Genomic DNA, 17,577 nt, shown 5'->3' with positions numbered 1-17,577 from the left:
AGGACTATTACTCATGGCATTCAGAAATTTTAGCTATGAATTACCAATATAGACGTCATGGTTCCTGCTGGGTCTACAGGAGAAGTCTTTTGTCTCTTCAAAATGGAGTCTGTCTCCTTGTTGCTTTCTAAGGGGTAGTCTAGATTAGGAAGAGAGGTTGAGATTAGGTTGGGGTTGGTTAACACATGTTAGGAATGTGCTTGTTTACCCAGAACGATCTCAACTATTTGCCTAAACTAGACAAAATCGAAGGATCAGATCCTCACCTGGTGCAAGCTATCATAGCTCCATCGAGCACCAGTGATGTACACCAGCTGAGGACCTGTCCCTAATGGTCTCCTACTTTCTACATGCTAAGGAGCCACCCCCCTACTTCACCTTTGAGAACATCCACCTCTTGCTTTGCATAAATTCTCAATTAGTTTCCGACAGTAAAGGGGAGCTTCAAGCTAGCCACTTCTGGTGACTCTCTCTGCCTGCTCCCATTCCTGACTTATGTATTGAGACTAAGGTAATTACCTATGTCTTTGTTTCAGATATGCTAGTTCCTGGGACCATTCCTATTCAATGGATTATTATTTAATTTATGTCCGAAGATTTGTACAGGAGTGCCTATCTGAGGCACTAGTAAGTTTTCAAAAATACACAGATCACACAAATACTTAAAGCCAGTGTATAACAGTCTAGACCCATGTAACCAAATAAACAACCAGCTGATGACATTACTCACCCCTCTCCCAATGCCTGAGGAAATAGATCATCTTACAGCGTTTCCTAAAGGTCTGGAGTTCAGAGAGGCCTTTTATAAAGGGACTCATGCCCGGGGGGTGAGGGAGGAACTGGCCTTGAGCTACAGTGGTATGGTTGCTCCCAGTACTCTCTTAAGCTGGACTCTCCTTAATGATTCTTTTCTGGGTCTTCAGGACATCCACTGTTGATCCCTGGTAGTTCTTATGATTGGCCCAACAGGCCTATTAGGAGTCAATGAAATAGTCCGCTTGAGCGACAGTGTGAGCTGAGGCCCGTCTTAGTGCAACAGGCTGGTTTGCTAACATGAAGTGTGAATTAGTGCTCAGCTTTAAGCAAGTTTCACCATTCTAATATTACAGATATAAAATGAATAGATATTGGTAGTAAGTACAGATAAATCAGTTTATCAAGCTGTGTAACAATAATATACTTTGATCAGGCTTGACAAAGCCCTGGCTGGGATGATTTAGTTGGGGATTGGTCCTGCTTTGAGCAGGGGGTTGGACTAGATGACCTCCTGAGGTCCCTTCCAACCCTGATATTCTATGATTCTATGATAAGACCCTGGCTAGGGCCAATTTTCAGTTGCCTTAACCTAGCCACTAAATTTGTTGGCACACACATTTCTGTGTGCTCAAAATCATGGCTTTGTGTGAACAGATCAGATAGTTGGCTGTTTAGTTACCTTCTTTGCAGGCCCAAATTTGAGTTTTGGGCATCTGATCCCCCAGAGCAGACATACAAAATGTCACAAGTCTGAGGTTGTTCATGAAAATGATGTCTTTAATGGATCATCTGGGTCCACCCCCTTTGTACTTGCACCAGATTAATATCCATATTGGCAATCTTTATTTTGTGGTTGTCCTTTCCTGAACCAACCAGTTCTCAGTACTGCTCCACAACCAGTAAGTGAGACTCAGGGAAATATTTAGTTCTAGTGAGAGTTTAATGGACAGGTATTGGGTGTTGAAGTTGTGGTGGAAATCTATGAGGGAGTTTAAGTCATTTGTCCAGAGGATGGAAATATCATTGATGTATCTCAGGTATATCATTGGTGCATTTGTCCCAGAATTCTTCTCCAAGTGGCCCATGAAGAGGTTGGCATATTGGGGAGTACCTATGGTTGTTCCCATGGTTTGGACAAAGTGTTTGTTGTTGAATGTAAAATTGTTATGGGTGAGGATGAAATGGATGAGTTTAGCGATGTGTTTGGGGTGGACATCTGAGGGTTGTCATTTGTTTTGTAACTATTTGAGGCAGGCAGCTATCCAGTCATTGTGAGGGATATTGGTGTATAGGGAGGTGACATCCATGGTGGCAAAGAGGGTGTGCTGAGGGAGGTTGTTAATGTTGTGGAATTTGTGGAGGAAGTCGGTTGTGTCCTGGAGGAAATTGTCCCTTTGTGTGGTGAGTGGGTTGAGGATGGTTTCTATGAGTCCCAATATTCCTTCAGTAAGAGTGCTGTGGCCACATAGGATGGGTCTGCCTGGATTCCTTGTTTGTGTATCTTGCGAAGCATGTAGAAGGTCCCTGGTTTGGGTTCGTGGGGGATGAGTTTGTAGAGTTTCTCTTGGATTTGTTTGGGAAAGGATTTGATGATATCCTTAAATTTCTGGGTAAATTGTGTTATAGAAGTCTTTTTTGAGTTCCTTATAATAGGTGGTGTCAGAAAGTTGTCAGTTGGCCTTGTTAACATAGTCAGCACTGTTGAGGACTATGATGGCGCCCCCTTTGTCCGCTGGTTTGATCATTATTGTGGTTAGATTTTAGGGACTCTGGACAGATGACTTGGGGGGAGGGATAACTCAGTGGTTTGAGCATTGGCCTGCTAAACCCAGGGTTGTGAGTTCAATCCGTGAGGTGGCCATTTAGGGATCGGGGGCAAAAATTGGGAATTGGTCCTGCTTTGAGCAGGGGATTGGACTAGATGGCCTCCTGAGGTCCCTTCCAACTCTGATATTCTATGATTCTATGATGATAAACTCCCTCATATATTTACACCACAACTTCAGCAACCACCACCCAGCCATTAAACTCTCTTGCGAATACTCCCACACAAGCATCAACTTCCTGGACATCACAATCAGCTTCAGCAATGGAATCTTATAAACAACTATATACAAGAAACCCATGGATCATCACATCTGCCTTCATAGATCCAGTGACGACCCCAAAGACACCAAGAAATCCTATTATCTACAGCCAGACGCTCAGGTACCACAGAATATGCTCTGAGGAGAAAGTCTGGGATATACACTTTAACACACACAAAACTGCTTTCACCAAACAAGGACACTCCACCAGAGAAGTAGATCACATCATGGATCAGGCCACCCAAACACCCTGAGAGGACCTGCTTCAGTACAGCAATAAGACGCCCTTTGACCACACACACACCTAGTTAAAAGAAAAGGAATACTTGTGGCACCTTAGAGACTAACAAATTTATTTGAGCATAAGCTTTCGTGAGCTACAGCTCACTTGTCACCGACCACCCCACACTGGAGCCCATATGGGGTATCATCCAACAACTACAACCCGTACTCAATGGGAATCCCACCTTGAAAGAAATCTTTCTTGAATCCCCTCTTCTGGCCTTCAAACAACCCCCCAATCTCTCCCAGCTCATAATCAGAAGCAAGCTCTCCACACACCAGGACACACCAACTCAAAGTGGCACCAGATCCTGCCAGAATACCAGTTGCAAAATCTGCAGACATATCTCCACTACTACAGTGATCAACACGCCCCCACAACACATCTTTCAAGATCCATGGATCCTACACATGCTTATCACAACATGTGGTATACCACATCCAGTGCCCTGAATGCCCCAATAACAACTATGTGGGTGAAACCAGACAATCACTGTGTTCTTGAATGAACTCACAGGAAAATGATAAAAGACAAAAACATCATATCACCTATTGGTGAATGCTTTTCACAGAGCGATCACTCTATATCTGACTTCTCAGTCCTCATCCTGAAAGGAAACCTGAAGATCACTTTCAAAAAACAAGCCTGGGAGCTTAAATTCATATCTTTGCTAGATGTTAAAAATCATGGTCTCAGTAAAGACACAGGATTTATGGTCCATTTCAACAATCTATAACTCACTAACTCCCCTTTTTGTCCTATGACTACAGGGTATTAATGGGTCACCTGGGATGGTCCCTTTAGAATATGTATTAGTTACTGATGCTAAACTATCTGTTTGATCTTGTATTTAGCTGTGACACTCTTAGTACCTTTCCCAGACCGCAAGAAGAGTTCTGTGTGGCTCAGATGCTTGTTTCTCTTGCCAACAGAAGTTGGCCGAATAAAAGATATGACATCACCCACCTTGTTTCTTTAAAACTGACTTACCTAAATCAATTTCAATTTTAAAAAATTGCCTTGCCTTTAGTAGACCAGCTCTCAGAATACTTAAATATAAATATTAATTCACAGAATTAATTTTAATTTGATTAACTGAAAATGTTTCTAGGTGCTCAGCTTTGAGAGTATTGTATATTTTGCGCTTTTATTGCAACTTGCTTGACTTTTAAGCCAAATATCCTGCTTTTACTCTTAGCAAGAAATATCCTTGGTGACTTTTTACCACAGGTTAATAAAGTCATTAAAGTGAAGAATTTGTGAGCTGTTTCCTAAAGAGATTAGAAATGGACCCTGTGAGAAAGTAGGTGTAGTGTCAGGGGAATATTGAACTCTGCTTCTGTCTGTGGTTGCAGACATTTGTGATGATATGAAAGAAAATGTATAGGAGTGCCCAAAAGGATTTTGCTCATTCTCTCTCTTGCATTAGTTAATCAGTATGTACAATGAGGAAATCCCATAGGCTTAGAACTATGTACAATGATAAACTGAAGTCATGTTCAGAACAGGAAAAACTGGGTTCTGGTGGCTTCTGCGGGAAAATCCCAGTACAGTGGAACAGTTAACCTGTAGACCGTATTCTACAGTGTGTGATATTTCAACTTTTCTGACTAACTGCACTAGGCTGTTGTGCCTCCATCAACCAGCTTTCAAAATGACCAAAAATGTTTCAGCTGATTTTATATTTTCCAGTTTGGAAATTACTAGGAATACCCGGCACAAATTGTCATAAACACCCTGCATTTCCCAGACATCCGAGGCTGCATCTGCTCTTCCCACCTCCTCCTCCGATGGATAACTCTTTTAAACTCCCTGCTCCTGCTCTCTTTGAAGTTGGTGACAATAATCCTATTGCCTTCAATGGGAGTGCTTAACTGTTCAATATTTACTTACGATGACTGTCACTTTCCAAATTAATTGTTCCTTTTTTCACAAGCTTCTTCAGCAAAAAATTGAAATTTCTCTTTAACCCGTTGGAAGAGTAATAAAGACCAGCAATTCAAGTGAGAACTGGGAGATTTTGGCTGGCAAAGCAAATTTAATGAAGACTCCTTTTAAAAGAATACATCCTCCATTCAACCAAACAAACATATAGATTGAAATACAGCAAAGTCCTTTTGAAAACATATCTCATTCAGGGTAAACCTTCACTTCATAAGAGGATAAAATGCAAAAGAAAACCAACCTGACAAAGCATAAATCTCTTAAATGAATTATTTTTCTGTTTAAACCATAAACCTTAATACATTTCAGAGGAGAGTGGAGGCCTCTGAAACAAATACCTATTACAAGAATCATATTATTGCAGCAAAATGATTCATTTGGCAGGCTTTAGCAGCGCATAGAGTCACTTCTTAGACGAAGTAAAAATAAAGCTTAAGCCAAAGGGAATGGATAGGTAGGAAAAGTTTGTCTAATGTGTATCAGTCTTTTATTAACACCAGATCTGGTTTGCACAACGCTTTGCTGTGCTAATCTAGGGCTTGGATCTGCAACCCTTATTTCTGTTGAGTAGTACTTACTCCTCGAATCTCACTGATCTCAGTGGGACTACTTGCATGTCTAAGTGCTATGCAGTGTGAACAAGTGTTTCAGAAGGAGGGCCAACATTTAGCATTCTGGTTGATATTCCACATTCACAGAAAGATGTATATTTTACCACAGAGCTAACTTTCCATCAGGCCAATAATCCTCAGGGCCTCAAGATTTACGCAAGCTCTTCATCAAACCCTTTTGCGGGCTACTTTGTAGAGGTGGTGGGGGGGTCAATATGTTGCACAGTTGTAACTTGTTTTCACCACATTCTAGGACATTAGCTTATTGCCAGTGGGTGGACAATCTCCACGAGACCCAGAAGATGCTTTCGTGCAGTGGCCCCTTTAGTGACCTGCTGAAGTGGATTCTGTGCCACCTAACAAAAGGAATTGTGAAACGAGAAATGTATGGCCATGGCATCGGCCGCTTCTCGGAGGAAGAGATATACAAGCTGATGGAGAAAGACATGCGGTCACTAGCAGGCCTCTTGGGTAATGTACAACCCATTATATTCTGCACAGTCACTTTTTTCATGATTAGATTTACTGGTAATGCTCTCTGCCAGGCTGTTTAAACATTACATTTTGTTTCCAAACTCTATGTACAGACTATCATGGCACTATCATTCCATGTCTGTCTTCCTAGTTAAGGGGATGTCACTTCTTTTCTTGCTGCCATTGTACATGTATATTGCCAAATTCTGCCACCAGAGGCATACACTCATCTCCTTTTATCTTTGCTGGGAATTGTGTGTATGTGTGTGTGTGTGAGGGCAGAATTTGGCCCAGGGCTTTTTAACAGCAAATATTTGTAAAGCTGGTGTTTGAAAATCACTTGAAGGTATTATAGTTGTTTTGATGAGTGGAGAATTTGATTGACATTAACACTCTGAGCGAGCTGTTTACTAACAAGTTATAACTGTTATTTGGTTGGCATTCAAACTGGTTGAGCTGCTGGTGAGACATGGGTTTGTACTGTCAGAAGTGATGGTGTAGGACTTGTTTGTTGCAGCAGGTGGACCTTTAGTGACAAAACTGAACCAAATTAGTGACCACTTTAAAAGTTTTTCGGTTTCCTCCTTCAAAAGAGCTAGTCTACTCCACTCATCTGTGCTCCCTTCTCCAACCCCCGCCCCAGCTGACTGCTTGATAGAGCAGTAGTGATACTCTGTATTAGAAAAGACGAATTTTAGTTCCTTTATCTTATCCTTTTCCACTGTCCTCTAATCTTTCTTCTGTTTCATGCATGTATGGTAAAATTAAAGGGGTAAAGCTTGATTCAGAGTTAGCTCATGCCTAGTGTGTAGGATGAAATCCTGTTGGAGCATTGTTGATGTATGAGGAATTTATTAAATGCATATCTTCTATTTGTTAACAATGCTTTCTCCACTCTTAATTCTGTTTTTCATAACACCTTTTCTAGCTCTTTGCTAGCTTCAGCTACATTGTTCTTTCTCTGGGATTCACAGTGAAATTCATAGAGTTTAAGGCCAGAAGAGACCATTAGGTCATCTAATCTAACCTGTATATTGCAGGCTACTAAATTTCACCCCTGTAGCGAGCCCAATAACTTGTGTGTGACTAAAGCATATTTTCCAGAAATGTACCCAGTCTTGATTTATAAACATCAAGAATCCACCACTTCCCTTTGTAGTTTGTTCCAGTGATTAATCCACCTCACTGTTAAAAATTGGTGCCTAATTTCTGACTTTTGAGACCTTTAGTACATGGTATTTTCTCCCTGTAAAGGTACTTAAGCTGTGTAATCAAGTCACCTTTCAATCTTTTTGATCTTCTTAAGTCTCTCACTGGTATTTTCTGCAGCCCTCAAATCATTTTTATGGCTCTTTTCTGCACCCTCTACAATTGTACAACATTCTTTTAAAAATGTGGCCACTAGAATTGTATGCAGTATTCCAATTTCATTCTCATCAATGTCCCTACTTCTACTCACTGCTTCCCTGTTTATACATCGAAGGATCGCATTAGCCCTTTTTGCCATACCATCGCATTGGGAGTGCATGCTATTTATTATTAATTATTATTATTGTTATTATGTGGATGATGATCATGTCTAGGAGCTCCAGTCATGGAACAGGACCCTATTGTATTAGGTGCTGTACAAACAGAGAACAAAGATGGTTCTTGCCCCAAAAGTTTATAATCTAAGTATAAGACAAGAAACAAAAGATGGATACAGACTGACCAACAAGGAAGTACAAGGAAAGAGAGAATATTGGCTGGCATAGTAAGCTGCACACCAGCTATTCTAACCCATAAATCCTTTTCAGAGACTCTGCTTTCAGGATACAGACCCCATGCTGTAGGTATGGCCTGCATTCCTTGTACCTAGACGAGGCTCCTGCATGTGTCCCACTTTTGCCTTCAAAAGGCAAAAGCTGGACACATGCAGGAGCCTCGCCCCTTTGGGGCCACATCCCTGCTCCTCCTCATCCCTGATGCCCCACTCCCTGCTCCTCCTCCTCTTCCCCAAGACCTCACCCTCTGCTTCTCCTCTTCCCCCTGAGGCCCTGCCCTCTTACCAGGCCAGAAGCCTGAGCTGGGCTGTGGTAAGAGCTGCCCAGGGAGCCCAGGCCGCTCTGGGGAGCCCTGGACCCTTCACCTGCCCTGAGCTATGATCATTCCTTGTAACTAGTAGGGCCTCATGGTGAGGGGGGGCTAAGGCCCACCTCAACTCCCCCTCCAGGAAGAGGCTGGCACTGCCCCTGAGCTTTGGGCAGCCACAGAGCAGCGCCACAGGTAATCCGGGACAAACATTGTCCTGGAGTCATTCAGCCCGGGACCGGGACTTGAACTCTGTATTTCAGGACTGTCCTACCTAATGTGGTACAGGTGAGTCACCATAGTACCTAGATATACAACTTTTCATTTGTCTGTATTAAAACATATTTTGTTTGAATGGGCCCAAGTGATCCACGTCGCTCTGTATGACTGCCCTGTCCTCATCATTATTTACCACTCCTCCAATCTTTGTCATCTACAGATTTTATCAACAGTGATTTTATATTTACTTCCAGGTCATTGATTAAAATGTTGAATAGCATTGGACTTAATCCCAGTCCCTGGAGAACCCCACTAGAAATACCCCTCTTCAGTAATGATTTCCCTTTGATGACTACTTTTTGAGATCTGCCAGTTAGCTAGTTCTTAATCCGCTTAACGTTTGTTTTCTTGATATTAGATATTGCCAATTTTTAATCAGAATGTCAAGTAGTACTAAGCCCAATGCCTTACAGTAGTTTAAACTAATTTTATATAACTATTACTATATCTACATATCTATATTGATATAAGTATGTAACTATATTCAATAACTTTATTGCAGTTATCTTTAGCAACCAAACTTGTAATCTCATCAAAGAATGAAATCAGGGCTGTTTTTCATAAACCCTGTTGACGAGCATTAATTATATTCATATCTTTTAATTCTTTTTCAGTTAAATCCCATATCAGCTTTTCTATTGTTTTGCCTGGGATGTATGTTAGACTATCTAGCATCTAGTTACCTGGATCATCCTGTTTGCCTTTTTTGAATATTGGCATATTATTAGCACTCTTCCACTCTTATGGAATTTTCCTGGCATTCCAATATTTATTAAAAATTAGCATCAGCAGTCTAAAGATCTTCTCACCTAGCTCTTTTAGGATACTTGGGTGCAAGGTTATCTAGGGCCTGCTAATTTTAAAACTTTTATCCCTAGTAGAGGTTGTCTAACATCCTCTCCACTAGAGATGTGTGGAAAAAGGGAATTCTGTTTTGTAGAGGATTTCAATATTTTGAAATTTGGTTTAATCCTGATTGGGAAATTTGGTTTCATTCCCTGCCTGAGTTCCATCAGAACTTTGGCAAAATTAGACTGTCTCTGGAAAAGTTCCAATTTTGTTGCATAGGCAAATTCTGACGAAGGATTGTTTTGCTAGTGTTGTGCTGACCAGCTCTACTCCTTAGCTGATAATGGCCTGGAAGTTTCTTCATCGTTGTCATATGATATTAGTATATCCTCATCCTTCTTTCCAAATATAGAACAAAAATATTTATTGAGCACTTCTGCCTTTTCTGTGTCATTATTAACAATCTTACCCTTTCCATATAGCAATGGATCTATACCATTGTTGGGATTTCTTTTGTTCCTAATATACTTAACTCCTTTTTATTGTCCTTTGCCCTGTCAGCCCTGGATTTTCCCTGTTGTTTTTAACTTCCCTTATAATTGTTCTGCACCCTATAACTTCTGATTTATATTGATGCTATCTTTCTTCCCTTTTCCCCATTTGTTATATTTTGCTTTTTTTATTTCTAGTTGCAGCCTTCACTTTGCCACTGAACTAGGATGGGCTTGTATCCAAAGTTGTCCTCTTTCTTGATTTTGGAATTATGGCTTTTTGGCCATCTGATAAACTCTTCTTAAAGAGCTCCCAATTTTCATTCACATTTCTGTCTAAATTGTTCTCCCGGTCAATTTTGCCAATAATTTTCCTTTTGAAGCATCGTGAGTGTGTGTATTTCTGGTTGGAACTGTCCTCTCTTTGCCCATATTGAATGCAATCAGGCCATCTTCACTGGTTCCTAGGCAACCGCCAACTTCCAGTCCAGTGATTAATTTATCATAAAGAAGTCATAAAGAAAATAGTTACCTTATGTCGGATGCAATACTTTTGGTGTTAGAAAAATTATCATCCACAATTTTTCCTACTGGCTATGTGAGATCTCTACCATATGTCTCCCAAACAGTGCTTTTTGGGGTGTAGTAATGGCAATATTACTTCTTTCCAAAGAGTGTGTTTAGAGGAGATCTTAGCAGATGTGTGTTTAGTACTTCTGTGGGACTAGCACTAATTGGAAAGTCAAGTGACCAACAGGGATCTCCTACAATATTCTGCATTCCTTCCAACAGCTGGACCACTATGTAAAGATACTTTGGGCCTTATTTGCAGAGCTGCACAGCTCCAGCAGCTGATATTGAAGACAACTGCACTTCTGAACATCAGGCCACATGTAAATTCAATTAATACGTAAATTAGAATTGGTTGAACTATCCATTTTGAATTTAGCTCTTGTTGGGTAGCTAATCAGTTGTAAACTCATCCCAACTTTCTGGGAATTAATTCATTATTTGTAAGTAGAGGAAAGATGGGTCAGTGGCTAGCCGAGGATTTGGGAGAGGATCATTGGGCTCTTTGTTTGTGAACTAGTTGATACGATTCATTTATTTTTTCTAAAATGGCTTTAATTTGTTTAGCAGTTTTGCGGTTTTATAAAATAAAGCAGTGTCTCCTTCTACTTCCCCCAGTTTCAAAAGGCTGTTGGGGCATTCTCTACAATGGAATGGCTTTACTTTCCACATTGTCTTGTCATATATCTGAGAATGATACATTTTATAATATGCCTAGGCACAGTGTGCTGAATTAAGTGCTCGTCCTTATTTCCTAGTGTATATAGATTGAAATCAGACCCATAATCAAGCAATAAGACTTTACAGACACTTCTCCTAGTTTATTATTGCAAATCTCGGGTAATGTAATAAGTAAGGCATCAGACAGAAGCGCATGTGAATAGCTGCTTGAGAAGCACAATAATCCTTGGAAGTGCAGTGTCAAATATCTTGTTGTAAAAGTTTATTTATAAATAAAAATGAGGCAAAATGAATTTATAAATAAAAACCAGTCAGAGCTTGACATTATGATGACATCTGGGTAGCCAATTAGAAAACTCTGTTTATAATCTAATCTTCTCTCCTAAAACTGGTTGATCACCTTTTTTGTTTGTTTCATTAAAATGTCAGTTTAACAGCATGATAGCAGAACACGGTGAATGTTTTTAGGACACTGGCAGTCTGCATGAAATTTGTATACTTAATAATGAACAGAGTGTGATCCTGGGTGCCTGTGGCAGCCCTCACTGAAAATACCAAGGTCAGGGCAGGCTACAAAAGGGAGAGCAGATATTCCCAAAACTGGTGATTAACACTGAAGTTAAACTCACCAATGAGACCCAAACTGTACCTCTGATCCCCTGGTTATCAAGAAGCAAAAAAAAAAAAAAAAAAAAAAGAAGAAGAAGAAAGAAATTACACAGCCCCCTTTATTGCATTCCGGTTCTCTGGCTCCCAATCATCACATAGGTCCAGTACAGTGAGAAGTTATTTAAAAACTCTGCTCACTATACACAATGTTCTTCTGACCCCAAAGAGTCAGCCACATTACCAGGTCAATATTAGTTTTGATCTTGTCCAAAATACCATGCTGCCAGCCAGTTGTTTGGTGTCTCAAACTAAAGGTTTAACATTTAAAAAAAAAAAAAAAAGAAAGAACAAGAAGAGAGTTGTTAAATGATAAAGCACTCAGATACACACAGAGACTTCACAGTCTATATATCAGGTTCTTAGCAGTATTGGTGAGTTTGCTGGCTTGAAAGTCTCTCTGGAATACATCCACAGCTTGGATGGGTCTGTCAGCTCTTTGTTCAGAGCTTCAGTTTGTCGCAAAGTTACTCCAGCGGTAAGAATCATAGAATCATAGAATATCAGGGTTGGAAGGGACCTCAGGAGGTCATCTAGTCCAACCCCCTGCTCAAAGCAGGACCAATCCCCAATTAAATCATCCCAGCCAGGGCTTTGTCAAGCCTGACCTTAAAAACTTCTAAGGAAGGAGATTCTACCACCTCCCTAGGTAACGCATTCCAGTGTTTCACCACCCTCCTAGTGAAAAAGTTTTTCCTAATATCCAACATAAACCTCCCCCACTGCAACTTGAGACCATTACTCCTTGTCCTGTCCTCTTCTACCACTGAGAATAGTCTAGAACCATCCTCTCTGGAACCACCTCTCAGGTAGTTGAAAGCAGCTATCAAATCCCCCCTCATTCTTCTCTTCTGCAGACTAAACAATCCCAGTTCCCTCAGCCTCTCCTCATAAGTCATATGTTCCAGACCCCTAATCATTTTTGTTGCCCTTCGCTGGACTCTCTCCAATTTCTCCACATCCTTCTTGTAGTGTGGGGCCCAAAACTGGACACAGTACTCCAGATGAGGCCTCACCAATGTCGAATAGAGGGGAACGATCACGTCCCTCGATCTGCTTGCTATGCCCCTACTTATACATCCCAAAATGCCATTGGCCTTCTTGGCAACAAGGCCACACTGCTGACTCATATCCAGCTTCTCGTCCACTGTCACCCCTAGGTCCTTTTCCGCAGAACTGCTGCCTAGCCATTCGGTCCCTAGTCTGTAGCGGTGCATTGGGTTCTTCCGTCCTAAGTGCAGGACCCTGCACTTATCCTTATTGAACCTCATCAGATTTCTTTTGGCCCAAAGAAGCAGGAATGAAGACAAAATGGAGATGATGCAGCTGCCCTTTATATTCCTTTTGCCATGTGGCTTGTACTTCCTGTGTCCCAAATGCAAGCTTCACAGCACATGGCATGGAAAAGCCTCAGAGTTCTCTGCTCACACGCATACCACATGCCTTGCAGACTCATAAGGTGTAGTCCCTGGCCTTTCAATGGGTTCATTGTACAGCTGATGACCCATCAAACAAGCTAGGTAGTGCTGATGCCAATCTGTCTAGGGGGGCACCCAGAAACACAGCACAAGTTTGGAAACACAGATATACCCTACATATCTATAACTCACAATACAAAGGTGATACAAACAAGATTATCATATTTAGTGAATTGTAACTTTTCCATGGATGCCTTACATGGTATATCTGGTAAGATTCATTGCACTTTTATAATATTGGTATCAACAATATCATAAAGTGTCTCCCATATTCCATACAGTGTCACACAGAGAAACACAGAAATTTACATAGTACATCTCTACCCCGATATAACACGACCAGATATAACATGGGTTCGCATACAATGTGGTAAAGCTCCGACATGCTGCTCTGAGCAGTGTGTTAAGGGTGCCGGGCTGGGCCGGGGCCGAGGGGTTGGATAAGGGGCAGAGGGTCTCGGGGGCAGTCAGGGGCTCCCCACCCAGGGCCTGGGAGGCAGGAGCTGTGGGGGGGCACTTTTGGGGGCCCCGCAGTCCCAGAGTAGTCTGGGGGATTAGCAGGGGGCCAGGAGCCGCCTGTTCTGCTTCCCTCGCCCCAGCCCGAGCCCCAGCTGTGTCGCTCAGGGGAGGGAGCTTGGGGGAAGGGATCCCCCCCGCATTCACTGGCAGTGGCGGAAGTGGAGCAGCCCAGCCCCAGCCCGCTCCACTCCCCCAGCTCCCAGCTGCGGCGCTCTGCTTCCCGCTGCAGGTGAGTACGGGGGGCGTCCCTTCCCCAACCTCCCCACACTCACTGGTGGCGGGAAGTGGAGCACCGCGACTGGGAGGTGGCGGAGTGGAGTGGGCTGGGGCCATGTTGCTCCACTTCCCGCCTTTGCCGGTGAATGCCTGTCAGGGGGCAGGGTGTGGATAGGGGTTGGAGCAGTCAGGGGACAGGGAGTAGGGGGGTTGGGTAGGGGGTGGGGTCCTGGGGGTGATTAGGGACGGGGGTCTCTGGAGGGGGCAGTCAGTGAACAAGGAACGGTGTGGGGGCAAAGCAAGTTCGACATAACGCGGTCTCACCTATAACGTGGTGAGATTTTTTGTCTCCCAAGGACCGTGTTATATCGGGGTAGAGGTGTAGTTAAAGAGCAACATAAAATACTTCATTGGAATGGTCTAATATCACTGGGTCAAATTTTGCCCCCCCCCCCCCCCGGTTTTGTTGAATAGTACCTTGCTCCCAAGGTGTTACTCTCACTAATTTTAGTGCAATTATTTGTGGCCCTCGTCAATGATAGGGTGTCAGAATCTGGCCCTTTGTCTTTACAAAATGATTCTCACTGTGATTGACAAACCCTGTTTGGGCTTAATTTTTTCAGCTGATCCAAGTGTCATTCAGGCACTACAGCACTGGGAGCCATATAAGCACGTAGACAGATAATTAGCAACTGCTGCAAGAGTTCTCCTTCTTGTGTGGATATCTTGACATAATCACCTGGGCTGGGATTTTAAAGGTGCATGTTGGAGTTAGATGTCCAGCTCCTAGGAAATTCAATGGCAGCTGCTGGGTACCTAACTCCCGGCCGATCCCACAGCTACTGCTTCCATGGGGCTCCAGCGGTAATTTAAAGGGCCCGGGCTCCCAGCTACCGCAGTCAGGGTATTTAATGGCCCCGCTCCATCTGGTTGAGGCCCCACCACCCCTGCTTAGGACCCCAGCCCTGTGTACCAGTAAGTCCCTTAAGTTACTTTCACCCCTAAGCATAACGCCATGGCACGATAGGGGTGCAATTGCCCTGACCCTTACAATTAAATAAAAAGCTCTTCTGGATTTCCCACCTATCTTCTCCCTTCCATGAGTTTTCCCATAGGAGGGGGCAATTGGTTCTTGGTTCTTAATTAGAAAAACCCAGGACAACAGTAGGAGGATTCAAGTTCTGTCTAAATCCTAATGCAAAGTGGCTGCTTATCTTGAGTTGATTTGGAGACTGTTACAGATCAGATTACTTTGGAGCCCCTTTTGCACCATGACAAACACACACTGGAGCAACAATATTTATTTTTAGCTCCAAAAATAGTTTCCGTAAAGGAATAACTTGGCAGCTGTCCAGTCTCTCTGTGTGGAAGGGGTGGAAATATTTACCTTGCTTGGGTTGAAGCTGAGCTTTACTCCTCACCTGGTGGTGGTAGAGTACTATTGCAACGTTCTGAAGCAGACTTTAACATGAATATGGTGTCAGTAAGTGCGTGCATAGAATAGTGTAGAAGTAGAATTTTATATAGCACCTTTCATACTCAAGATATCCCAGAAGGCCTGGCAAAACAGCAGATTAGTAAGCATAACAACAGTTCATGCTTAACTTTGGACACCAAGGACCAGATCGTTAATGGGTGTAAATCAACAGCGAGAGATCTATTTACACCACATTAAGATGTGGGCTAGGAGCTTTTTAGTCAATTTTTCTTATCAGAATTTTCTTCTACAGTTTTCAGAAAGTACCACTAAGGTCTTCTACTTCCACACAGATTACTGCCAGAGATGCTACCTTTATCAGAAAGATGGTGTAGTTTGTACTCTGCTGTATTGTCTATATATCTTAGGTATTTAAATGGCCCACATTATCAAACTATTTTAGCACTGATCTTTAATGAATATATCCTCACAAAACCCTGGGAAAAATAAGGAAATAATATCAGTCCCATTTTACAAATAGGGAACTGAAGCATAGAGGGATCAATGGTGGGATCCACACATGGACTTCAGTAGGTTTCTTTTACAATTGCAAATGAGCAAGAGATTTTAATGAATCTGTTAACTGGCCACCCAGCTGTTCTCAGCTAGCAGTTTACCACAGGCATCATGGCCGAGGCGGATTCTGAGTAGGCACTTGAGGGAACACAGGGCACTGGCTTTGAGTCAGCACAGGGAGCGCATTTAATGCTTTATGTGCACTGGTGATCGTGGGAGGTTAGCACTCTGAGAGATGCAGTTTAAATTACCTTTGTGGGGCAGGATGGTCTCTCCTTTTATTGCATTTGTCATCCCTGTGGAGAATTCTGTTTCTCTTCTTTTTAATTATCTAAAATCCTAAAGGAGAAGTTCTCAGGGAACTTCTGATAGTCAAGTATCAGCTTTCTTGCCATCTCTTGGGGCAAGATTGTGAATTAGGTACAGCTCAGAGCAAGGAGTCCTGTGAGAGTGTTGCCACCCCACAAGGGGCCCTAGGAGGTATGCCTACGATATAATTTAATGCTTGCTTATACCAGTAGTTCATGTCTACACTGCTAGCTAGGGGTTGGGATGCTGAGCTCACTCACACATGCTTATGCTAGCTTGATGAAAGCTAGTGTGAGTATATTGTAGTGTAGCTGTGATAGCATGGGCAATGCTGGCATGGCTCAGCCGTGCCAAATATGTACTCACGGGGTTCAGGTGGGTTCGCACTTGGCACGGCTATGTTGTGCTGCAGCTGCTTGTGCGACTGTGGCTACACTATTTCATACCTATGCTAGGTCTCAGTGAGCTAGCCTGAGTGTGTGTACGTGAACTGTGAATTGCCCCCGAGCTTATAGTGTAGATGGGGCCTCAGTGATGACTTGCCTCATGGCTTTGCTGTAACGAAGGCATGTTGGGAGTGCCTGCCTACGCCTGAATCCAGAGTCCAAGTAGCCCATGCAGAAGTGTTGGGGACTGTTTTTACTCCCCTTTAATCCCTTCCTCGGGCATGTAGTCCTAGTCACAGTCTTGTTTGCATTTGTTTTTAGGGATCTGAGAACAAAATTTCAGAAGAATGAGGTTGGGAACCCTCTTTCTCTTCTCACATGTCTGGTATTATTCTTTAACTGTCTGAAGAGTACCACTGAGATTTTCAGTCTGCCCTCCCTCCCCCCGCAGCTAGGCGTGCTGCAGGTGTGAGAGGAGGCCACTGGCAGGAGAGTAGGTGAATATAACAGTCACTGCCTTCCCTGGCTGTACCAACATCACCATGCAGCAAGGTGGATTGATTTAAATCAAGGTGATTTAAAGGATGATTTAAACCAGCAACCAGGAAACCTTGATTTAACTCATCTTGTTTTGCATTTGTATTTTTGTTATTTTCCTAAAGAAAGGTTGATTCTCATTGATCTGTAACAATTAAAACATGTTGATTTGCAACTAAATATAGCCTTTAGACTAAATTTGGTACTCTCTTTTGTTAACCACGAGGATGCACTATATCTGCACATATTTACTTAATAAATTATATAGCTTGACACACCTAATTCAGATTCTTAATTTTTGTGTCTTTATCGTGTTAGAAAATAGTGAATGGTGCATTTCTTATTTACTGGATGATGTTGAAATTTTTACTCGTGACTTGTGTCAAGCTGCATTTGGACAGAAATTGGAATTAAATTAATAATGTGCAAAACCAACAT

At 42.4% G+C, this 17,577-nt stretch overlaps 1 protein-coding gene across 1 annotated transcript in view; it reads left to right on the top strand.

Annotated features, from left to right (window-relative positions):
• FAXC (failed axon connections homolog, metaxin like GST domain containing) overlaps positions 1-17,577 on the top strand; it is a 46,030-nt gene that overhangs the window by 15,940 nt on the left and 12,513 nt on the right. Inside the window, exon 4 of the mRNA XM_037894508.2 lies at positions 5,935-6,152. Within this exon, the coding sequence (XP_037750436.1) occupies positions 5,935-6,152 (218 nt within the window). The remainder of the gene's footprint in view (positions 1-5,934; positions 6,153-17,577) is intronic.

Source organism: Chelonia mydas, chromosome 3 (genome assembly GCF_015237465.2).
Source record: "Chelonia mydas isolate rCheMyd1 chromosome 3, rCheMyd1.pri.v2, whole genome shotgun sequence".
In the NCBI taxonomy this organism is placed as follows: domain Eukaryota; kingdom Metazoa; phylum Chordata; order Testudines; family Cheloniidae; genus Chelonia; species Chelonia mydas.
Note: the sequence above shows the minus strand (reverse complement) of the source record. Positions and strands in the feature narration are given on the sequence as shown.